This window comes from Zeus faber (assembly GCF_960531495.2).
Source record: "Zeus faber genome assembly, chromosome: 21".
NCBI lineage: Eukaryota > Metazoa > Chordata > Actinopteri > Zeiformes > Zeidae > Zeus > Zeus faber.
This window is the reverse complement of record NC_137208.1, coordinates 15,602,922-15,629,386: the sequence shown is the minus strand read 5'-3', so window position 1 is coordinate 15,629,386 and position 26,465 is coordinate 15,602,922. Positions and strand designations below refer to the sequence as shown.

General features: G+C 44.7%; 1 protein-coding gene across 1 annotated transcript in view; it reads right to left on the bottom strand.

Annotated features, from left to right (window-relative positions):
• The window catches only part of apaf1 (apoptotic peptidase activating factor 1), a 59,544-nt gene that overhangs the window by 6,468 nt on the left and 26,611 nt on the right, over window positions 1–26,465 (bottom strand). The window contains exons 23-26 of the mRNA XM_080022426.1: window positions 24,587–24,709; window positions 24,034–24,159; window positions 21,419–21,544; window positions 14,568–14,714 (exon numbers count right to left, since the gene is read on the bottom strand). Coding sequence (XP_079878552.1) covers window positions 14,568–14,714; window positions 21,419–21,544; window positions 24,034–24,159; window positions 24,587–24,709 — 522 coding nt within the window. The remainder of the gene's footprint in view (window positions 1–14,567; window positions 14,715–21,418; window positions 21,545–24,033; window positions 24,160–24,586; window positions 24,710–26,465) is intronic.

The window sequence follows — 26,465 nt, the reverse complement described above, 5'->3', positions numbered from 1 at the left end:
TCATCTGCCTCCGATACCTTCTGTTCTGCGCATCTTCCTCCCTTACACCAACAGCCTGCATGTCCTCCCTCACCACATCCACAAACCTTCTCTTTGGCCTTCCTCTTTTCCTCTTGCCTGCCAGCTCCATCCTCAGCATCCTTCTCCCAATGTAACGCTCATCTCTCCTACACACGTGTCCAAACCATCTCAATCTGGCCTCTCTCACTTTTTCCACCAAGCTGTCCGACCTGAGCCGTCCCTCTAATGTACTCGTTCTTAATCCTGTCCATCCTCGTCGCTCCCAATGAAAATCTCAACATCCTCAACTCTGCCACCTCCAGTTCAGCCACCTGCCTTTTTGTCAGCGCCACCGCCTCTAAACCGCACAACATGGCTGGTCTCACTACTGTAGAGCTTCCCCTTCCCTCTTGCGGGAACCCTTCTGTCACAGATCACTCAGGACACTCTTCTCCACCTACTCCACCCTGCCTGTACTCTCTTCTTCAGCTCTCTCCCGCACTCTCCGCTCCTTTGGATGGTCGACCCCAAGTACTTGAACTCATCCGCCTTCTCCACCTCCACTCCTTGCATACTCAGCTTTTCGCCGCCCTCCCTCCCATTCAGGCACATGTATTCCGTCTTACTCCTGCTGACATTCATTCCTCTTCTCTTTAATGCATGCCTCCACTTCTCCAGGCTCTCCTCATCCTGGTCCCTACTCTCACTGCAGATCACAATGTCATCAGCGAACATCGTAGTCCACGGAGTCTTCTGTCTGATTTCATCTGTTAACTTGTCCATCACCATTGCAAACAAGAAAGGGTTCAGAGCTGATCCTTGATGCAATCCCACCTCCACTTTGAATGCCTTCGTCACGCCTTCTGCACACCTTACTACTGTCTGACTGCCCTCATACATATCCTGTACCACTCTTACGTACTTCTCTACCACCCCAGACTTCCTCATGCAATACCACACTTCCTCTCTCGGTGCCCTATCATATGCTTTCTCTAAATTCACAAAGACGCAGTGCAACTCCCTCTGGCCTTCCCTGTACTTTTCCACCATTCTTATAGCAAACATTGCATCTGTAGTACTCTTTGCTGGCATGAAACCATACTGCTGCTCACTGATCCCCACCTCTCCTCTTAACCTAGCCTCCACTATCCTTTCCCATAGCTTCAACCTGTGACTGATGAACTTTATTCCCCTGTAGTTACTACAGCTCTGTACGTCTCCCTTATTCTTGAAGATGGGTACCAGTACACTTCTTCTCCACTCCTCCGGCATCCTCTCCCTTTCCAGGATGGTGTTAAACATTCTCGCGAGGAACGCCACTGCCATCTCGCCTAAACATTTCCATGCTTCCCCAGGTATGTCATCTGGGCCAACTGCCTTTCCACTCTTCATCTTCTTTAATGCTGTTCTCACCTCATCCGTGCGAATTTGCTGCACTCTTGATCCACTATCCCCACATCATCCACTCTTTGTTCCCTCTCATTTTCTTCATTCATCAACTCCTCAAAGTACTCCTTCAACCTTCTCAACACACTCTCCTCACTAGTCAGCACATTCCCATCATTATCCTTCATCACCCTAACCTGCTGTACATCCTTCCCAGCTTGGTCCCTTTGTCTTGCCAATTGGTACAAGTCCCTTTCTCCTTATTTACTGTCCAACCTCTCATGCAACTCCTCGTATGCCTTTGCCTTTGCCACTTCTCTCTTCGCCTTGTGCCACATCAGCTTGTACTCCTGTCTACTTTCTTCATCTCTCTGACTATCCCATTTCTTCTTCGCCAACCTCTTCTGCTCTATGCTCTCCTCTACTTCCTCATTCCACCACCAAGAGTCCTTGTCTTCCTTCCTCTTCCCGCATGATACACCGAGTACCTTCTTGGCCGTCTCCCTCACCACTTCTGCAGTTGTTTCCCAGTCATCAGGCAACCGTTCATTCCCACCTATTGCCTGCCTTACCTCTTCCCTATAATGCATGCAACACTCCTCCTTTTTCAACTTCCACCATTTTATCTTTGGCTCTTCTTTCACTTTCTTCCTCTTCTTGGCCTCCAGAGTCATCCTACAGACCACCATCCAATGCTGCCTAGCAACCCACTACCCTACACTCGCCCAATTGTCACCAATGTCTCTGATCCCTTCGCCAACATGCCCATTGAGATCGGCTCCAACGACCACTCTCTCCCCCTTAGGGACACTCTCCACCACTACATCCAACTCACTAAAGAATTCTTCTTTCTTTTCCATCTCACACCCAACTTGGCGAGCGTATGCACTGAATCACGACATTCTACTGTACCAAAGAAGAAAAAACTCCATCGTGTTGGTGCGAGGCCTCTGGAGTCGCCTGCAGAGTACAGGAGCCTAAACCTGCTCCGACTGATCCCCACTGTGAGCGACACTTTTTGTTCTGTTAAATAGGTCTGCCTATTCTGGCTACCTGGGGTGTTCAAGTTCAAGTTCAAGTTCAAGAGATTATTTGTCACATACATATACATACGGTCATACATATATGCAGTGAAATGTCATGACACCTGGTGATTACGCACAATAAGCTCTATAAGCTCTAAAAATACTAAAACATACCAAAATGTGCGTAATCGACACAAGGTGGTGTGTGTGTGTGTGTGTGTGTGTGTGTGTGTGTGTGTGTGTGTGTGTGTATTTGCAGTAACATAACTGAAATACCTGTCCGTGCGCATCTGTTTTGTACTTTCCCTCGTGAGAACTCAGGTTTGAAGTGACCGATTTATCTCCCTCATACATAAATAGCTCAGACATACGGGAGTCCCTGGGGAGCGGCTACTGTTTCCCCACTTTGGAAGACCTTTTAAGAAAGGTTCCACAGCCCAGGAATCCAGGAGGAGTGGATAGTTGTAGCGATGGATGCGGCGTTCAAGGATGAGGGAGACTTCGGTTGTTTTGGAGTCTATGTGTGTGTGTGTGTGTGTGTATGTGTGTGTGTGTGTGTGTGTGTGTGTGTGTGTGAGAGACAGACCAGCCCCAGAGCCTCGCTGAGAGGGAAACAATGACACGGACGCTGAATTATTCATTCAAGGTTCCGTCCACTAAAATATTGATGACCAGACAGTCCACTAATCCCCCTCCCCCCTCTGGGCAGGTTTCTGGGACCTCCATCACACTGATCTCCAGATCTCCACGTAAACTAAGCACACAACCGAGCGCCAACCACCTATCCATCTTGCGCCCAGTGGACCTCCATCTCTGCGAGTCAATAACCTTGGCACGCTACACGCTTTATGCCTTCGTCGGTGGGAGAATTTTGGCATGAATTACTGAGAGAGCGAGAAAGAGAGGAGAGAGGATGGAAGGCGGGCGAAGAAAAGAGCCACTGAGATTGTGGGTTTGGAAAAATGCAAATAGGGAGAGAGAGAGAGAGAGAGAGAGCAAGAGCAAAGACAAAGAAGGAATGATTAATTATACATAATGACATGAAACAGACAGACAGGAGAGATGCAAATGGAGATGGAGACGGAAAGACAGAAAGATCAAGAGGAGTGAGAGAAACACTGTAATGATATGGTAGCAACAATTTTTTTAAATACATAAACAAAAAAAAACTCCCGCGTTATTAAAGGAAGGCAGGAAAGGGGCCAGACCACCTCAGGCGTTCTCCACCCTCCATCAACGTCTTCCGGGCTCCCCGCCGTCTCACGTTGGGATTCAGAGACACGGTCCCCGCCCCGCCCCCTACCCCCCGTCCCATCACCAGCCGAAGATAATTAACCTTGGGTTTAATCAGCAACAGCATTGGGAGGAAGAAAAAGAAAACCCGTGGCTCCGGGGGAGGGATAAATATTTCACCAGCCCGTGTTTACACCCCGAGGCTTGGGAGGCGAGGGAAGAATCCAGGCCAGATGCAGCTTGCAAAAGTATCTTACGGTTATCTGTTGTTTTTTATTTTCCTTTCTTTCTTTCCATCTATCTTTCTTTCTTGATTCTTCCCGTCTCTCATCTAGGGGAAGGGGTCGGGTGGGCGGATGCGGGGGCGGACAAGGCGGAAATGTTTACGCGCCAAAGATTACGGAGGTATGGAACAGGGAAGGGTGGGTGTATTCTGGACGCTCACAACATCCTTGTTTGAGGAAGGTGTCGCTTTGCATTTCAGAAACGGTCTATTATCTGGTCCATTATCTACTGCACTGTTTTTAATACACTGACAACTGAAACGTAAAAAAAAACAAAAAAACGTATTTCTATGTCGTTTGATATATAAATTATAGAAATATGTGAAATGATGTTTGAGCTCAGTGTGACGTCGCACCGCTCTCACACCTCCGACGCCGTCCACCGGGCGAAGGGGAGGTGTGGAAGAATTTCGAGAAAGCTGATGGAGTGAGCGTGCAGTGTAAGATTCGCAAAATTACAGATCATAAGAACACCAGTTTGAGAAATAATTGGCTGCGGATCAAGCATAAAGAGAACAAAAAAAGCAAACAAACAAAAAAAAAAAAAAAAAAAAAGATGATGACAGGGAATCTTGCATTAAGTCATTTCCCAACATGCGCTGGTGTTGCTGAGTCGATGCTTGAGTGGAGCAGATTAGTGTGCTCGTCCGAGTTAGTTGCCGTGCTTATTTCTTCGACAAAAAAAGTAATTAAGTGGGTCAGGTGTTAATGTGGGGGGAAATATGAGGATTATGGAGGTCTGTTCAGTCCTTACTTGATCAAATGTGACTCTATGGCGATTCATTTCAATGTGGATAATCAGACAATGTCAAAGTTATTGTGATGGTTGCACTTTTTTACGACTTTTTAAAAAGGCGCTTTCCATATCCTCCCAGCCTGTGATACTTTTATGCTTACTTACTTTTTCAGGCTTTTATTATTAGTAGTAGTAGTAAATACAGCACTTTATTTAAGTAAGTGGAAAACCCACAGACTGAAAGCCACATTCTTAAGCCAACAAAAGTGTCGTTGATTTGCATGCAAGTGAAATGAATTACTTGAAGTACTTTATCATAATCACGTCAAATACGACACCATCATAGAGTTATGGTGGAAGGGCTCTGAATATAGAGGACACCAGGAGAAGGAAACGACATAAAAGGCCGCAAAACATAATCTAAAAGCCTTTTTTCTGAGGTTCTGAAATCCAGAGGACATGAAGACGACGGGCGGGGGGGTGACAGAAATAACAAATCCGAAAAGACAAAAATGGCAGATTCTGACAGAAAAGCAGGTACACACTTCAAGGGTTTGCGGATTCTCAATGTGTGTTTGTGTGTGTGGGTGTGTGTGTGTGTGAGTGTGTGTGGAGGTATTTTTAGCGGCAGGTCTCTGCGCACAGCGGTGCAGGCTGTTTGGGCTCCGGTGCGGCTCCGCGGGGCGCCGCTTCTGTGGCGAGCATCAAATCAAATGAAAACTCTTGACGCAAGCGCTCACCAGCGAGGCTGCTTCACACAGTTATATATACCTGCCTGCTTTATGCCATCAAACCCAGATATTTCTATCTGAAATTATATAATTAAAAAAATAATAATAATAATTCCACAGATCAGAAGGAGAACAACGACACAATTATAAGAAAGACGCATTTCAGCCATGAGACCATGCGTAATGAGGCCTTTTTTTTTTTTAAGAAAATGTGCAAAAAGGTTGGAAATCTTTCATTCAACTATAATTTGACAAAAAATTCAGCAGCTACTGTATATGTTTAAGTGATTGGTTAAAATGGCTGATGCCTTACGTGAGCATCCTACATTCAAAGCGTTGGATAAACGCTTTAAAAGCAGTGCAACATCCTCAGTTTGGTTTAATGCGTGAGGTCTCTTCGCTTTCACTCCGGCCTTTAGGAATGCATGAATAACATTAAATAAATATCTGAGTGGCTACTGTCCACCCTGTGTTGACTCGGAGTGCGACGTGTCTTCAGCCTGGGAAAACAGGATGAGCGCGCGCCATTTAGTCCTTGAGAGAACTGAGGTGTACTTTGTGAGACTTCTCTTAACTGCCTGTATGGAACCTCTTTTAGCGCTGACCGGGTTTACTGCGTACACGCCCGCGCCGGTGTTGCCCTAATCTCCGCCGCTCCGCCCTTCCATCAAACGCTTCCGCTCTCTACGGAGAAGGGAAAGGGTGGCTGGCTGCCTGTCCAGCCGGAGGCTTCGATCTCACCGTACAACTTTGCTCGCGGGGCTGGTAATGCTCTGACCCACCATAACTCAAAAGAAAGAGTCGTGGAGAAGGTGCGTAGCTACACCTGTGCAGGCTTTTTCCAAGGTCCAGCCTTCAAAAACCTCCCAGCGGAACAAGTCATCTGGTCAGAATGAGACCGCTGGCTTTGAGCTACACTCAGAACGTCATTAAAAGACAATAAGTCCGGATACCGACCCTCTGTGTGTTTGCTCCCAACGTACGGTACCCAGGGATGGGAGGGACGAAAGTAATGGAGAAGAACCGGGAGAATGTGAGAGAAGTGTTGAACACCTATAAAAATATATATAATTTTTTTTTAAAGAGGCCAGAGGGTCATCGATGCGGAGCGACACGGGAAATGACAAAAAAAACAAAAAAATGAAGAAAAAAATAAAATAAATGAGCGAAGGTGAGAATGGGAGTGATAACATTTGAGGAGAAAGCAGGAGAGTGGGCCTGTTGGGACAGAGATAGAGCGAAAGAAGAAGAGAACAATCGAGTGTGTGTGTATGTGTTTTTGTGTGTTTCTGTGTGTGTGTGTGTGTGTGTGTGTGGGGGGGGGTGACGAGGTGAGATAAGGTGGGAGTATGCGTTTGTGTTTTCTCTCTCTTTCTCTCGTTGTTCTCGGTCGCCCGGGGACGGCGGACTGAGGCAAGACTAATAAGTGATGTCTGACAACAGCGGCGGCAAGGGAGTGCCGTCATCTAAAAGCCCACCATTAAGGGTGGCGCGGAGGAGGAAACATTCATGTTCGTGTGTGTGTGTGCGTTTCCGTTAACACCCGAACGGTGAGATGCGATTGCGGTCTTTCTTGTCAACTTGAATTAACTTTGAGTCTTCTACTGTTTGTCCATGTAAACATTATTGTAAGTCCAACTCTCAGGCCTGTCAATCACCAGAATTTCATCGAACCGCTTATCCCACCATCGCTAAAACTATTCTGGGAACGTTGCCGCTGACGTGACGTTGAACGCGCTCGTTTTTGTCTTGGCTGTGCTTCACACTCTTACTGTCAAACACATCCGCAGCCAGAAGCAGCCCAGCACAACAATGGCCCATCACTGGGGAATTAAAATCCCGGGCACCAAAGGACACGATCGTGATTGTCTCAATACTGGATCAATTTAAAAAGATTATGATGCCAACCGCGAGGCTGGACTCCCGAATTTGGCTGGGTTTATGTTAAAAAAAAAAAAAGAACCAGTTTTCCCTTTAAGGACACCTTGACTGCCTTTGCCTCGACTGCATTACTTTCCTCTGAAAGGTGCCCCTCCCACCACCACCACCTCCGCCAAGTCCATCACAGACTCCGACAGGTAACACCCCCTTTCAAGTCCAGAGGCGACTGGAATAAAAAACGATCTCCTGGCGGGATGGAGCCTGAGCCGTCTGACTGACGGCCGGCTTAATGAGAGCTGCGGAGCTCCAAGGCTATGGAGGGTACCGACGCTGGAGGTCATATAAGGACGGGCCAGCGGGGCTGGGCACCCCTTCAATTCTTCAGTACAGATACCTGTGCTGTGATATGGGTTTCTTGTGAATTCCATTTACTAGCTTTTTATACTTGAAATATTGAGTTAGGGGTAATTTGGTGCTTTGAAGTGTACAGTATGTGTCTGCCTACAGTAGTTAAAAAAAAAAAAAAATTAAGTAAAAAAAGAGTCTGAGCAAAACAGGAAATTACACAACAAATGTATCACTGATGCTGCCACAGTATTTTGATATTGATGGATATCAGTCAATAAAATATGACAATTTCAAGTTGTTGTGTATTTGAATTTTGTAGTTGTGAAAGTACCCTCTAAAGCACTCAGAGAGTAATAATAATTACAAAAGCAGCTAAAAACTTTTTTGACTTCTGGGATTATTCACATGGTAGTATTTTTGGTTGCCATGTTGTTAATTTGCCATGGACAATTATTTGAAGCATTCAGTGTAAGTGCTGTCAAATCAGTTTAAAGTTAAGGCACCATCATATCATGATTAACAATCACAAAATTGTTAGAGCCTAAATGAACACTGATGAAAAGGTTGGCCAAAAAATGTATTATATGGGGCATGAATATATAATATTATTTTAGGTAGTTTCAGCGATTTTTTTCCCATAAAGGGTTTAAGTGACGAACTACAGGTGGATCCCTCAGCATGAGATAGAATTTATGAACAGAAATCATAATAAATATCATATCTGTTCTCCGTCATGATATGGATTCTTCCATATCGCCACGCCCGAGTTCTACATCATAAAAAGTTGAAGTCCATGGTACTGAGACAACTGGGCTGAACAACGACAACAACATCTGGCGAGATTGTTAAGACATTTGTTTCTTCAGTACGACTGTGAATTATTATGAGCCGCCGAGTCAGCACGTGTGGAAGTCTGTGTGTGGTCAGGATGAGCTTTTTCACACCTGCCGCCCCCTCTTGGATCATGGCACTGCGACAGATTGTCTCAGCAGTGCTGTGTGTGTCTGTATGCCTCTGTGTGTGTGTGTGCGTGTGTGTGTGTGTGTGCGTGTGTGTGTGTGTGTGTGTGCCCAGGTGTGAGACAGGTACAGTATTTCCATGTCAGGGGGCCTCAATGCAGAGGGGTGGAGGACTGATGGGAGTCATTGTAGGGTGTAACAGCCTCTCACAGAGGGCTGGACCACGGCACTTCATCACAGCCTGACACACACACAGACACAGACACAGACACACACACACACACACACACACACACACACACACACACATAGTATATCTTCACTAGGACAATTACAGTTCCAATCACGAAGAAAACACACCCACACAAGCACTCAATGTTCTATTCCTTTTATGTTCTGGAAACAACAAAAAGAAGACTGGAAAATCTCTCGCACGCGCGCACACACACGCACACGCACAAGCACACGCACACACACACGCACGGCTTGTAGGTACTGTATAAGACTGCAGACAATAGTCCACTGGTTTTAATTAATAGAGTTTTAATAGAGACAAGGAGAAAAATGGAGAGATTAACCGATGAACAGATACAATCAAAGACAGACAGACAGGCAGAAAGAGAGACGAGAGAGAAAGACAGAGCGAGAGAGAGAGAGAGAGAGAGAGAGAGAGAGAGAGAGAGAGAGAGAGAGAGAGAGAGAGAGAGAGAGAATGAGATTAAGAGAGTGCAAAGAAGATGCAAATGGAGGACCACAGGGCCGGGGCAGTTTGAGGACGTGGAAAAGGGACGGGAGTGACTCATACAAGGACAGACAGCGGTGGTGTCCTTACAGACGGGAAGGCGTCTTCCCCGCCGAGCGGGAGGAAAACGGACAGTGGCACATGACAGGGACCCCTCCTGCTCGGGGCCCTCGTGTTTCATCATGTCAACCTAAGCGGCGCCAGGGGACGCATCACCCACAAGACACATCCCCAGCCTCTCATCTTAAGAGAGTAAAACTAAAAACACACAGCAAACAGGCCCATGCTGTTTAGTAGCTATGGCAACGCACCAAATTACAGTCTTTTCAGAGTTAGATGAGTCTAGAGCTTTTCCGCGAGATCGGAAAAGCATCAAAAAATGCCCTAATGAATCAGAAGCTCTCCTGCACGCCTCCCAACCAGTTTCCTGAAAGAAATTCTATGACTGCCCTACTTCTAAACCTCTTTCCTCCTGAGATATTGTCTCTTTTTGTTTCTCTTTCAGAGCTTTTGTCAGATTACAAGGTCTCTTGTGCTCCATAGAATTAGTTATTTGCATATATAACTGAAGATGACTTTGCAGTTAAAATGATTGGAAGTCATGGTAAAATGAAGGTATTAAATGGGTACAATACATTTATTAATACAGATGGACATCCAGACTAAAGTTGGGACTGAAATTAATTTTAAATTGACATTATAATGTTCCTTAGGCGTGAACTGCCTCCTGGAGGTATCTGGGCAGTGAACGCGCCGTTGATATTCAATTTGTGGCATTATCAAGTCAATTGGAAAGGGATCATATTGGTGCATCCAGTCTTCTGTACAACAGACTACGTATATCAATACAAGACAAAGAGTTGGAAGTCGATTAAGATCATAATCAGGAGATTCATCACTTGAGAAATTACACCAACGCTGCAGAGAGGGGGAATTCAGACATCAAATGCACTAAATGTTATCAGGACGCAACTTAGTAATCCACCCAAAGCCTCCGTCTTGAGCTCTGTAGATAAAGTCACGGTACTTTGTTTGACTGCAAATTCCTGGAAACCTTTGTACTCCTAGTATGAGGGGGGAGGGGCGTATTGACTTGACAGCAAAAGGCACTGAAGGGCTCCCCTTTTTTTTTTTGTTTAAAGAATTCCATCAAGATATTAAAATCAACGGTGGTCCCAAGTGTTCGCCATCGCTCATCGAGGAAATAAACGTGTTAACCCTCAGTCAAAGAGATGTCGGAGCCCGACAGCACAGCTTGCACAAACGTCTGTAGGTTTCTGGACGTTTCAAAATCACAAAAGGCCCCGAGAGACTAAACAAATATATTTGGCATCTTCAACAGTAAATAGATAAACAGTTAAAAAAACAGAAAAGAAAAATGAAATAAATAAATCAAGCATACTAAAGGAAGCAGGGAAAGCCATTTTCTTTCCCCATTTTCCCTTTCTGTCTGTTTTACAACACGCAGCGCATACAAACCAAGCTGCACCTGCATTTGCCGGTGAAGTGGGAAGAGGTGCATGAACGTCATTAGACTCTGACATCTTTTTATGCATCCCATCAAGCTGCCTCGTATTCCGGTGGCTTCCGATCCCTCTGTAGCCACAAGCTCGCCTCGGTTATTAAAGCTTGAGCGGTTGACTAAGTAACCTTGTCAACGGGGTTTTGAGTCACTGTGCCGGACCAGCCACAAATCATCGAGAGTCCGGACACCGGACTCCGCGTCCCCCTCCTCGTCGGGAAATTTCCCCTGTGTAACAAGAAGGAAATGTGACGCTGTGATCTATACCCACCATAAAGGCTGTGGCCGGGCGAGTAACGACCCGAGGATCAGTGCATTCATTAGCACTAGTCGTCTTGTTCAGACCTTCTTTGATCCAACAAATCCAATAACATTCCTTCCGCCTTCCTCTCCTAAACCACGGGGGACTTGCATTCGAAGGATTCATTTTACATAACATATTAAGTTCCTTATCGGCGCATAAACGGAAAGAAAGTTTTGGTTTTGGAAAAATCACTGATTGGAACTAAAATCACGACACCGTAGCAACAACCCACCAAGACAAAGAGATGGTTATGTTAAGGTTTGAGAGGACACGGTCTCTGTCAGGCTGCCACCTTAATTAGAATGTCAGCGCCGACGCTGACAGGCGGAGAGATCAATCAATAAACTTCACATCTTCTCATCCATAGGCCTGTCACCATAACTACTTTTGTTGGAAGATATATTGTTCCAGAAATAATTGTGATAAATGATATTATTCGCTATTATATCATGAGTCATTTTACGAACATTTTTTGCCAGATATATAATGATAATATAATAGCACAACAATGCAAGTACACCCTTTAAAATAGCAATGAACTTTTAATTGTTAAGAATATTCAGTAACTCAAAATATGAAAATACCTGAAATAAATAAAACATAAATAAATAAAACCACACAACCAAAACAATCAATAAAATAAAATACAAAACTTTCGGGCTCGAGTAACATCTAATCTTCACCTGATTCACTGTCGCTCTGTGTGTGTGTGTGTGTGTGTGTGTGTGTGTGTGTGTGTGTGTCTGTATGTGTGTGTGCTCTGCCTGAGCCCCGTCCACGGTGAAACTCAGACAGAGCAGACGAGAGGACAGAAGCAGTGCAACCAAATGACAGAAAAATGTGTCTCAGCAGTTGTTTTTTTTCCCGTTCATTCAGCTTAGTTACAACACAAGTAACACATTATTTATTTGTGGATTTAGAAAAACATGTCTCAGATTTTTTTTAAACCTTAATGCAGATTTGTAGATTGTAGAATTTATTGATTTTTTTCCAATTTGTATTTGTATTTATTGCATTATATTCATTTTGTTCCTTCCATACAAGTTTTTATTAATTTCGGCTACATTACATCACTTAGCTGGCACTTTTGTTCAGAACCATTTCCAAATATATTATCCATAAGTTCAAATATAAGTAGAGAAGTTATGGATATAAAAAAAGCTTTATGTTAGGAGCAGCAGAAAGCAGCAAGACCTTTTGATCGTAAATTCCCACGTGATTTGAATGCAGCATCCGTACAGAGATTCCACCGTGGATTCAAGCGTAGATAAAGCTCAGCCAGGGACCATGGCGGTGGTCACCGTGACAACTCCAAAAGATAAGGAGGAGATCGCAATTTCGGAGGATCCTTCCGTCGCCGAGGTACTCTGTTTAGCTTTTGTCAAGTTGATACTTGGAGTGGCGGTGTCGCTGTGAAAAAACACTTTTATTCTCTTCCCCCGGCGCTGTGTACACACATGTAAACAAAGGTGCATGTAAACGAACACTCACGTAAACACAACGGGCAATTATCAAGGGAAAAAAATGATCACGGTCATGTCCAAATATCGTACGATAAGTCGATATTGTAATTATCGCAACAGGCCTACTCACTCATCCATACTTGGAGGCTTAAAGAGGAAAAATGGAAAAGCAGGAGTGATACCGCAGTCCATCTCCTGAATAGAAACAGTCATTATGAGATGATAAAAAAGCAGACGCTCTTTGTTTTGGTACGTCAAAGAACTAGAGCGAGCGCAGGTTGGAGTATGATATGATCGTGTAATATGTTGACTTCACTGATCATTAACAAATGCCCCTTTTCCCCCGAGGCCCTGACCTCGGGTGCTACTACTGCAAGTGATGATGCCTGTGCAAAATAAAAACTGGGCCGCCGATGAGTGTAGTTCACGTGCAAATTTGAGTCGGTTGGGGAAAAAAAAAAAAAAGAACAGTTTTAGTTCCACCAATTATCTCCTCCAAGACGAAAGACTTGGCAGGGGGAGAAGTGGGAACGTGTCGCCACGAAATGAGCAGAAATTAAAACTGTATGACAACTGCAAAACGAAGATGGATCCGATAATAATCTAAATGAAAACAACAAACGTGCAGAAGGTGATGATGCAAAAGGACTGAACGGCAGCGCACTCTATATTCAGCCGACGCTAAGCAGAGAATCTGGCTGCGCTGGCTCGCTTCACTCGGTTCACCCTCGGCTAAAGTCAGGTTAAGTGACTTCAGAAAACATTTGGCCTTTGCTCTTAGCATATGATGTCATGCCGCCGCAGAGCAGACTTTATTTGGCACCTCATCTTTCTCCTTAATGGTCTCCTCAGGACGCTTACTCTGCCCTTGAACAACCGCATGCTCTGTCGCAAATCGTAGGCAAATATATTGCTCCGATCAACGACGGAGCTTGAGGAAAAGAAAATAGAAAAAAAATAACAAAAGACATAACAGCTCCTGCATTTCTTTGACAACAACACTGAGTGGGATCTCTGCAAATTGACGGACCACTTGAAAAAATTATATATGCCCACTGTTTAAGATGAAGCAACTCTCTGTGGCTTGCAATGGAAATGTCTTGTCTACTCAAGCCTTTCTCAATTTGTGTTCTCATTCAGACAAATAGCCCACTGCATTAGTTGTATTATTATTATTATTATCATGAAGGAACCACGGATCCAACACATTTCTATCATCTCATCGACAATATGAGAAAATTTTGCCATAGCTGAAACCATGGCAACGGTTGGAAAGCTTTGTCTCTCACGCCTACTACTGATGCAGGTATATGAAAGCACGCGCACGCGCACACGCACGCACACACACACACACACACACACACAGAGAGAGCATTACTGGATATAAAAGATACAAGATATAAATCGATCAGAACCGCTGCCCCAAGGGCATTACATCACCGTACGCAGCCAATCAGAGCTCGGCTCAGGCTTTGACCGCCCCCCCCCCCCCGTAAAACTATGAGGCAATAAGAAAGAGACATAAAGTGATCGACTTTTTCTTCAGAATTACTCTCTTTCCTGGAGGGTGTTTTCTTGTTTTATCACTGTTTCTGCTCACATGTGCTGTTTTTATTTCAACTATAGCGCGTTGACACTGGATAGTATAACATACTTCTACAACACAATGTGGATGGATAAAACAGCAGTTATAGATAAAGTTATGAGGAAAACACTAACTGCCCATACAACTGTGAAGCTTCCTAAATAGAAAAACACAAGGCTCACTTCCAAATGCCCCCCCCCCCCCCATTTTTTCGAACAAACCTAAAAGATAAACCCTGGAAATCAATGATAACGGTGACAATCCCGATTGATCAAACCCAAGCGTTTTCTGACTGTGTATGCACCTGCTACCCCGCGCAGTCCCGCGGACATTCATATAAGTTTTTGGGAGACAGCGTGCCACGATACCTTGACGTAGCCCCCCGTGGACACCAGGACGGCGTCGTCCGGGGAGAAGTGCAGGTCAGTCACCCAGCCGCCGTGCAGGGAGTCCATGGCGTCCTTGTTCTCGCGGGAGCAGATCTTCAGCAGGGAGCCGTCCGCGACGCTCCAGAGCTGCGGTGGACAGTGGGGGATACCAGTCAAACCGTGGAGTGGAACATGGCGGGCTTATCGCAAAAATAACTCATCCATTACAGCTTGGAATATCACGATTCGGACATCTAGGAACCCTCGCCTGACGTGTCTAACCCTAACCCTAACCCTGACATGTGGGAGATAACCCTAACCCTAACCATCCACAAAAAAATAACAATAATACCAATGCGTCTGAGTTTAAGCAGTTCTGCAAAGACGTGTGGGATAAAATTGCTTCATCTTCAATAGACTCGACGACCGCGACGGTGTCTTTACAGGCCCCCCTAAAAAAAAATAAAAAAATACAGATCAAGACAGCTGCAGTCGATTCAGAACGCTGCTGCTCCAGTCCTCACTAAGGCCGAGAAAGTGGATCATTTCAACCCAGTTCTCAGATCTGGACGCTGGCTTCCTGTCCGTCAAAAGAATTGATTTCAAAACACTACTGTTGGTTCATGAAGCACTTGAATGGTTTCGGGGCCAAACTACATTTCTGGTCTTCCGCTACGTTACGAAGCGTCCAAGAGCTCTCAGGTCGTCTGGGACAGGTCTGCTTTCTGTCCCCAGAGACAAACCTAAACATAGAGAAGCAGCGTTCAGTTTTTATGCTCCACATATCTGGAACAAACTCCCGGAAAAGTGTAGGTCTGCTGCAGCGCTCACCTCTTTTAAATCACGGCTGAAGACTTTTCCGTTCGCCGCTGCCTTTTACTCCACCAAAATGTGCGGCTTTTGGTTCATCTCTTGCACTGCAGTGTAACTTTTAATACCTGATTTTATGCATTCTATTTTTTAACTCTATGCATTATATGTGTTCTATTTTCATCTTTATTCTTATCTTATTCATTTATCTAGTGGGTTTAATTTCAACTCTTTAGTAATGTCATTTTATGTGGTTTTTTTTGCACTTTGTCTTGATGCTTTTGATGTTTTGCGTTATTGTCGAAATGTGCGAAAATAAGCGTGCCTTGCCCCGCGATATGAAATACTGATATCAAATTATAGGAAGTGTTTGGCCACAGCTAAAGGTGCTGCGACAAGTTGTAAAGTTGACGTTTATTTTTTCACAGTGGTGAATCACTTTGTTCATTCAATTAATTCAATAATTTAGAGATGTGTGAAAAAAAATACTCAATAATAGAGGTAATCAGGAAGGGCGGAAATACTTTTTTCAGGGCACCGTGTATGCTGTATAGATGCTGTGCTGGAGAGGTTAAAAACATACATTAAAGATTACTTTGAGAAAAACACAAGAATCTGTTTTTTGGAATAGATTAAACAATGCAATACAACCCAATGCTGTAATTTTAGGCCAACGTGTAAAGAGAGGGTTAAAAACACAGATGTAGACTGACTGTAGCACAGCCAGATATTGTGACAGAGGAAGAATGAAAAACAAAAAAAAACACAAACCCTGCAATGCTGCAAAACGCGTCGACGGCAACCGTGTTATGCAACCGTGCACATGCCATCCACATTTGACGGTGACACATCACACATACGCATGCTATATTTAAACACTTTGGCAGTGAGCGAATCACATTTGTTTCCATAGAAACGGGGTTGAGATTTCAGTCAGGTTGATGTAATTGGAGCTGATGGATTCCGCCATTTCCAGATAATGGAGCGCTTCGGCCCCAGGGCTCGCCCGGGGACCATTAACACACACACACACTGTCGGGCCAAAACGCTTGTTGTTCCCTGGATCATGTACAAATGTGGGTTTTAAATTTTTATCTTATTTTGTATGATTTTAATAACAAAACCAGAGGACTATCACAGGTTTTTAACGAACACGGATTTTTCAAGGACTTTTCAAGTACTTCAACAGAAAGGGGGCTAGTTTTAAGGTTTTTCCAGTACTTCAGTTTCTGAGGATGAAACTCAAGCACTTCAAGGACCACAAGGACTTTTAAGAACCCCGTTCGAAACTCAGTGACAGCCTTAATGTTATATAAAACTGACGTTGTGTATATTTTGTACTACTTTTGTTTGAATACTCAGTATTGTGAATTCTGTCTCAAGAAAATTGTATCAGTGCATCCCCAATAGTCACAATAATTGTAAGAATTTTGAATGCTTATAATTTAGATCATAATATATCATTTTCGTTGTTTTGCAATGGAAAAATACTGTAAATGATTAGAAAAACTTTAGGAAAGCCCTACTTTTGTTTGGAGGTTAATAAAGTTCAATGTCACAACTTAAACCCCTCCCTCTCATTTCTGTGCTTGTGCGTCTGTCTGTGCATATTCGTGTGTGTGTGTGTGTGTGTGTGTGTGTGTGTGTGTGTGTGTGTGTGTGTGTGTGTGTGTGTGTGTGTGTGTGTGTGTGTGTGTGTGTGCGCAGAGCCCAAAAGCCTCAGGGATCCCCTCTAGTGGGTTCAGTGGAGAACCCACACTCAAGACTTCCTTCCCCGTCGTACTCCTCAAGCAGCACTCCACCCCACCCCGCCTCCTCCGTCACCCGGGGAAGGACGTGCTCCTCCCTTTTCCCCCTCCTTTCATCACATCATTCCTCTGCGCACACAAGCCGTGTTAGCGAGCATTTAAATATTTAGCATTGATAATTCTGAGAAGTATTGAGAGCATTGAGAATAAATGTTGTCTCGTGTAACAGTGTTGTTTGTTTTCCATTCCAGATGCATTCCAAATAATGTTCTGCAAAATCGCGCAGCATTTATCTGCTCTCCTGTCGCACAACAGAACTTTTTTTTCCCCGCTTTCATCTTTTGTATTTACAGTGTCCCTGCAGCCTTCACCCGGAGAGGCCTGCAACCACAACCGTCGACAATTGACCCTTAAAGAACAGGTTTGCTATTTTATAACCCAGGCATGACGGCTCCCATCATTTATAACTGTTCAGAGCACGACCTCACTGCGCAGCTGTACCTCTGAGAAACCTACCACTCTGCCACAGCTTCTCACTGTGCTTGAATGCAGTTCAATAGGGCAAACGTTAAAAAAAAACATTATTTATATTATTTAAAATATTATTAATGGGAAGGTCACATTATCATCACACACACCACGGTGTATTTTTCTAACATGATTTGAAAAACAGTAATATAATTATTTTATTAAAAACAACATCCAGTACTACATCCAGAGCGTAATGTTGACGACAGTAGGTTTCCAGGAGGAAGCGGTGAAACTTCCTGTTTCTAGTAGAGATGGGACCGATCCATTATTGGTATCGGGTGCCGATACTGACGTCATTCACTCATTGGATATCGGACTGACGCCGCCGATCCGCTTGCCGATCCAAATTCCATTCCATAGCTTGTGCTGAACCATGATACCGCCCGTGGAGGACCAAGGGGCGTGGTCAAGCGCCGGCTGCAGACGACAGCACGGTTCCCTTTCCCGCAGCCGCCAAGCTGCCTTGAATCGGCCGAATCAGCACCCTCTAATGTATGTCTGTCCTGCAGAGGGGATCGGCGCACAGGCTTGTCACCCGACCAGGTGCTAGAGTAACGAACGCCATTCCTCCTGCGCCCAAAATTATTATCACCACCATTAGTATAGTATTATGAATTATTGTTATTAATATTATTATTATTATAATTATTTATACTTGTGGCCAGCGAGCCCTTGTTCACGATGCAATAAAAACTCTTGCCATGTCGGCAAACCATGACAGAAACGACTCTGTCTCCCTCCCTAAACCTCCCGTGGGCAGAGCCTCTCACCGCCGTTTGATTTTTCTAATTTAATGGTCTGCCTCTTCAAGAAATCAACTCGGCAAATAATTGACCTGTAAAGTGCAGTGCACAAATAGGAACTGGCAGCTGGAGTTGGGCAAACAGTCACTGCACAGCAGCCATTTAGCTGTGTTGTAGGGCTGCAGGAACGAAATTCGAATAGAATTTAAATATTTAAAAAAATAACACTATTGCTGAAATGCTGAAATTGCCATTCGATTGTGTATTTTTTTAAATAATTGATTATAAATGTTTTGCCTAACCATAGCAAATCAATTCACATGTGATGAGCAATAAAGTTCGATATAAGTTCATCCAGTTTGTTGCGCAGCGAAAGCACATTAAGGACGCACGAGCGCAGTAAGACCTGAATGTACAGAAATACTACAGATTGGGGATGCAACGGTACACGGTATGTTATCGAACCTTTCGGTGTGACCCCTACGGTTCAATACGCAGACGTGAACCGCGGTATTACAACATCAAGTCCACTGCACGAGTTGGGGCTTAAATGAAGAAATTATTTACAGAAATTCATATCAGAATTATCCACTATCCTGGACACCTCCCCATCCAATCAGATGAACTTCTGCAAATTATAACCTTTTCTTAAATATAAAGATACGGAAAACCGTACCGTTGTCGTGGCCCATACCAAACCGTGAGCCCACTGCACCTCTGCATCCCTACTACAGACGTGGCAATGAAAGTGGTAAATACAGCCGACCACCACTGACGGAATGTCCTCTCGTGCAGAGTTTCCCCACCACCGCCTCAAGGACCGTGCCGCGGGGCACTTGCCAATGGGCCATGAAAATGCTGGAGAGATTTATTTTAAGGAGCGATCTGCGATCTGGTGCGCAGCGGAGCAGCAGCAGGGAACAGAAATAAATTAAATACATCTAGTGTTTTTACTTTCTTTGTTTGGAGAAAAGAACCGTGCAGAACTCCCTGCCCCCCAGTACTCAATTTGAGCATTAGAATTTTGAGAGATATTAAAATATTAAAAATAATAAAGATTATAGAGGAATATCTGCAGCCCTTAACAACAGTAATAATAAGAGTATCGGTATCGGCACATATATATCGGAACCCGGATTGGAAATGAAAAACAGTGGATCTCTAGTTCTCATATGTTAGCATGGATGTAGCCAAAACCGATTTCCGGAAGTGGGAAAGAATCCATAAAAAACACTGGAAAACACGATAAAATATACAGTTTTGCAAACAACACTTTGAAAATACTGAAAGCTTATTGTAAGCTGTTTTTGAAAGGGAAATTCAGATAAATGTCTTTTTTCGGGCTTCAACTCCAGTGAGGTTGTGCTATGAACGGTGATATGCTATGAATGGGACTGGGAACCAACATTTTCATGAGGCTTGAGTTGAAGACAAACCTATACTTTAAATAAAACAACAGTAGATTACATTATTTAAGTTTTTTTCCAGAATAGAAGGTGGATGTTTGAGAAACCCCATTACATATAAACTTTTTTTTTTTGTTGTTGCAAATCCTGTACATACCTGTACGGCTGTCAGACTGTATAACCAACAGTGCAGCCAGTAGAACACACCCACCCACACCCACACACACACACACACACACACACACACACACACACACACACACACACACACACACACACACACACACACACAAACAAACTGTGCAATTTTTTTATATAAAAAAAAAAAAAAGTAAGTGCAATCCCTGATGTGCAATGTGTCAAGATATGTGCAATACACTTAGTACTCTGGTCCCTATTTATGGTGATTTCATAATTTATGTTATATTTATGTTTCTATATATTTATATAGTTTATAGTGTGTACCTTGATATGCACTCTATTTTCTGCTGTCCCCTTTTTGCTACTGGAACGATGTAAATTTCCCCGTTGTGGGACTAATAAAGGTTTATCATATCTTATCTTATCTTATCTTATTAAGTGTGTCGCGATTCTCTAAATGAGATTTAGATTTGACTTTCGATTTTAAGGTCACAATTCGATTTTCGATTTCAACATGTATTTTTTCAGCGCTGACTGCTATTGCCATTGAAAGCCCCATTCACACGTCGTTCCTGGTAAATTACCTGGATAACCTTTCCAGCATCACGAGTGAGTTTCACTTTTCACACATGCAGCTACATTCCAGAACATTTCCGCCTTGCACCTTTTCACACATGCCATGATAATGCCGGGTAGATGGGGCAAGGGACAGTCCTGCAGAAGTCAGGAGGTGCGGTCCCGGTCCGCACCCCCCGCGCCAGAGAGTGACAGACGGAGGAGCAGCACTGATCTCATTGACTTGCGTGCTCACAGAGGATGTATCTATATTCATGCCTCTAAAATAAAACCTGAAATAAATAATAAACGAGGCAATAAATATATAAATAAATGTAAATATAAATATATCAATGAGTAATTGTAAGCCTGACGGAACGGGCGGAGGCGCGGCAGAGCCCTAACGCACGCCGGCCGGTTATTATTTTGAACTTTTTGAATAGGCTATTTTGGAAACCAGTTAAATATTTTGAACGCTTTGAAGAGGCCATTACAAAAAAAGGATTTTCAATTTTACTGTTGATACGGAGGAGACGGTTTTGTCGGCACATTTTAACATCCCTAGTTGGTACATGTTTTTTCAAATAGCAAAAATGAGTGTCAATTCCAGTAAAAAAAAAAAAGTTTTTTTTTCGGGGGACAGTGCCCACCCGAGATCCAGTGATGGGCCTCGGGTGGGCCTCGCCCTACTCTGAACCATAATTAATGAAAGTCGGTTCGGAGCCAGGCGAGCCCCCAGCAGACTCCAATATGGCGACCCTGGCGGACAATATTACCCACAAAAATATGGGGAGAATAGTGAACCTGCTTGTGATTTTGAAGTTTGGAATTCAAACGGCCATTTCGAAACGATTTTCAATTTAGAATCTGAATCATGACACCCCTAGTACATATACATACGTACTGTCGGTACTCACTCGTATCTCTCCATTATCGTCCCCTGTTGCCAGGCGCCGGCAATCCCAGGAGAACCTGCAGGTGCGGACGCAGTCCTGGTGACCTCTGAGCACGCGAAGGCAATGCCAAGACTCACAGCTCCACACCTAATGGACGGCACAGGGGCACAAGGTTGGGATTGTTAAAAAATGAAAAAGCTGAAAGCTGACAGACAAATAGTGTAGGAAAATGTCCAATTATATCTGGGAACGGAGTCACGGTAGGAAATTATCACAAAAAAAAGGACACAGCAAGAGACAAATAGAAAGGCCCCTGTCATTAAAATCAGGTGCTGGAGGCTTGTCACAGCAGTACTTTGGGTTCCCTCTACAAGACCATTTACAACCATGTTGCAAACTTTCACTACTCAAAGCAAAGGAGTGGATCGTTGGGATAAAAGTAAAAGTTGCTTGGTGATGCGCAAAATGGTGATTTGTGTCAATCGTGTCAGTTTTAAGGAACTAAATTGACTCCCCCAACCTAGCTGCGAGTTTCTGGTGAGCACCCCTGCTACAGATGCCACAATTGAGCCGTGGTTTAATTTAAATTTGACACCAAAGGCACCATTCTTGATCGCAAGAACACATAGGAACATTAACACTGCATCAAGCCTCCACCATGACAGGATATAATGTTGATGAAAGACTAAATTAAGGATCATGGTGACAGTGAATGTGTTTCCAAAACCACTGATTACCCAGCTAATGATTATATAACAATCTTCTCCCGTTGCCATTGTAAGTACATTACAGCCGTTGTCATGGCGATGCCTCAAAACAATGCCGGTGTTAATGAGTGCGTTCTCTCTCTCTTTTTGAGAGAGCTCTCTCTCCGGCCCCACTTTTCAATCATTATTTTTCCTCTCTACACATTGCTTTTGTCCTTTCCCATTTTCATCCCTCCCTCCCCGTTGAATCCTGCGATGCGGAGAAAGTCACATGGCTCATAATTAGAGACTTTATTTGGCAGCTGACGGACTGTCTGGACACAATGTCTCATTCATCTGAAGGTTATGGACAAAGGGAGAACTGGAGGGAGAGAGAGCAAAAGAGGGGAGAATGGTGGCAGGAGAGAAAGAGGGATGGACGGTCGGGCAGAGCGGAGCAGAGAGCCAAGGCTCTTCATGACAAACCCAATCAGGATCCACCGGTTCAGAGGCATCAAGGGGAGAACTCACACTGTGTGTTTTGCACTACCTGGGAATCAGCTCAACACCGATGTGAGTTATGAGATCTGGCCCCTAAATAACCTTCTATCCTAATATCCTCCACACACACACACACACACACACACACACACACACACACACACACACACACACACACACACACACACACACACACACACACACACACACACACACACACACACACACACACACACACACACACACACACACCTCAATTATCAGCCGTGCCAAACCCATAAAAGAGCCTTAGGCGAGGCCAGTTTGGACGGAGACCCCGTGGCCGCTCTCTGCACTTCCCAACCCCGCATTCCAGAGTGAAAGCGGACCGACGTGGTTCCTGAATGCGTGATAGACTGCTTTCGACCCCGCTCCAACATGGGGCGCTCAGGAATGCCAGTCATCCTCGCAGGGCCCGGCAATAACGGTCGCCCGGAATCAACCGCATCCGTTGTCAAAAAAAAAATGTAAAAATAAGTGTGGTATACTTCCGTATGTTCAGAAACTTACGCCAAGGAAGATATGATGTCACATTGATTTACTCTGTCAAAAATGGTGAAACAAGTCAGAATTTTTAAATTTGGTGAAGGACCATTCAACTCTAAAACGGTCAAATTTTGAGAGAGAGAGAGAGAGAGAGAGAGAGAAAGAAAAAATATACGGGTATACACTGAAGTCCTTTTCGGGACCAGCGGTTTGGAAATTGAGAGTTATGTTCCTTCATGGAAGGTTCGCAGATTTATTTATGGAATGTGGAATAATGTGTTTCTGATGTGGAACTGTGCACTAGAGCTATTATGCGTAAAATATACGCAATAAAACACATTTGGATAAAAAAGTGTGGTTCTGAGAGGGAATCGGCTTATATTTGGCAGTCGACAGCTGAAAAAGTTTGAAAACTATTGCTGTGGTCTAAGGTGTCATTGAGCGGAGGGCCAAAGTCAAACACAGCAGTGTTGGTATAGCCTGGTAAGATGATACTGATGTGGGGGGGCAAGCTACACAGGCTGGGGGTCAGTCAGTCAGGCCAGCAGGTCTGTGGGCCGCCGTCAGACTTAATGATGACTGGACGTGGGCGAACAAGGACACATTGAGCAACCACCCCTGGGCTCCGCGGCCTGGAACCATCTGCCGCACGTTAATTTGCAGGTCTCACACCTCTGTGATTACTCCCGTTGAACTGAGACATGAAGCACTGACTAAACCAAGAGTGTGTGTGTGTGTGTGTGTGTGTGTGTGTGTGTGTGTGTGTGTGTGTGTGTGTGTGTGTGTGCGCGCGCCGTCATCAATGACTTGGTCGGAGGTTTTTCATTCTGCCGTTTCAAAAGGTCACGAGGCGCTATTATCGGCTGCGTGAATATGTCGTCCCATATCAGCGTTCTGCGTGTGTGTCCGTCCGCTGCTCGTCACCTTAGCCGTCCTGTCAGCAGAGGTAGTGGCGAAGTGGCGTCCGTCCGGGGAAATGTGGCAGGACAGAATGGCCCCCTGGTGCGCCTCGATGTCCTGGAGCTTCTCCCCGCTCTCCATGTCCCACACCTGGTACGTGGAGACACCAAGACGGAGGTAGGCCGCTTTTACATCAGGGAGCTGCAGCAAAATCCGCTGAGGACAATTTTCATGCTGTTTGGAACTAAATGTATGTATGTATGTATGTATGTATGTATGTATGTATGTATGTATGTATGTATGTATACACATATATATATATATATATACATATACACACACACACACACACACACACACACACACACACACACACACACACACACACACACACACACACACACACACACACATATATATATACACGTACATACACACACACACACACACACACACACGTATATATATATATATATATATACACACACACATACACACACACACACACACACACACACACAGTATTTTTCCTTATTAATGAAGTTTGTGCGCGCGTGTGTGTATGCTAGCGCTCTACCTTGACGGTGCCATCGTAGGACCACGACAGCAGTCGGGCGTCGGTGGGAAGCAGCGAGAAGCGTCTCACCTGCTCCTTGTGACCCTGCAGCACCTTACACTCTCCTGTCCTCCACTTCCACACCTGCGGGGGGCAGCAGAGAGACAAGGAACAGCAGGAGAACATCAAATAATGAATTATTGAGTCTCAACCGCATGAAAACACACATCGTCTCCAATCGATCATTTTATAAAGGCACGGGCTTCCCTCTCAAGCCCCTTTCCCACTTGAACTGAAAGGCGTAAATCTACTGGCAATGTTCTGTTTTGGCATCACGTGAGAACAGGAGCTGGTGTCGATAAATAAAAAATCCCCCACTTCCCCACCTTCGACCTAGTATCATTTCCTGCAGATTGCCGGTGCGGCGGTGAAGTGGAAGTGTGTAGGCTTGGAAGCAGTAACATTGAGGAGTGAGGATGGAGCTAAATCCATATAAAGCACAAATAGTGGGTTTTAATGAATATGTATTTCATATAAATGTTTAAAAATATATTTGTTTCGGGAAGAAAAAAAAAAAACAAGAAAAAAAAAAATTTCAGAAAAATGGCTAGTCCGATCTGTGAAGCTCGGCTGCAAAGAAACTGAAACACGTCCAGCCATTACGAAGACAGGTCTTTATATTATGTTATGTTGTGTTACGTATATTATGTTCAATTCTATTATTTTTCTTCTTAAAAATGCCACTAGGACCCTAGACGTGTCTTTTAGAGTTAGGGGTGCGGTGTGGGGACTTCGGGCACAAGTGCTTCGCATGCCTGCCGTCTGCACCGCAGTGTGGAGCCAGAGAAGGGGTAGAACAGGTGGAGAAAGTCCCTTCTCCGGAGGCAGAGCGTGTAGGACAGGTTGACAATGATCACACCGATTTAATAACATTGGTTTTGCGTTATTGCGTCTGGGGACGGGGGCTCCATCGCCTCTCACTTAGCGGAGGGAAGAGTCCGTGAGGCGGGGAGACTGGGAGCGAAGCTCTGGTCTAAAAACAAAACAGATTCCGTTTCCTGGTCTCGTGTGATATTAGCCACCTCCCGCACAAGCATTACGTACTGTATCCGTAACAGTCATCTATGTGGGAACAGACTCGATACAGAACTTTTCCGTAAAGGAGGCCAATGCTGGAATGACTACCCAAGCCTTTGCCGGATATTTTTTATCCAGCAATGTTACAGATTCCATGTGGGAAATGGGCTATAGTTTGTAAAACTTCTTGAAAGCCATTACTGCGGAGGGCATACAGATCATATATTTATGGCTGCCTTTGAGGTGCTAATCTCAAAACGACGATGTGGCCTTAATAAAACATTAAACCCCATTTTGCACAGAACTTGCACAGGAAGAGAAAGTACAGGAAGTTGCGGCGGTGGGGTCAGGAGTTGAAATGACTTCAGACTGACAGAATCAGACCGGGCCATCAATCACAGCCTTGTGCGGCGTGATGCGTCCGTCCGGATAGTACCCACCGCCGCCTCCAAAAGGTTAGCATCCATCATGGAGCGGCGATCACGCCAATAGGCCTCTTTACATTCGCCCTGCGTCGGCGATTTCCCTTTCGATACACAGCTGAAGGCATGCTTCAATTCCGCGGCGATTCAAACACCACGCGTCTGAATGACTCATGAATAAAAACACTGCGCGGCCTGAGAATAGCGCCGGCGCCGTCCGCGCTCGAGTGAATACTGAGCAGCGGCAAAGCTGTCAGATGAGAGGGAAGCAAAGCGCGGCAGTGGACCGCGTCGACGGCGAGGAAGAACAGGGGGATGAAGAGGAGGAAGAAGAGGAGGAGAGGGAAGGGGAGATGAGCGGCAGGCGCAAACGGAGGGAAGCGGCGAGGCGGGTCGACGGA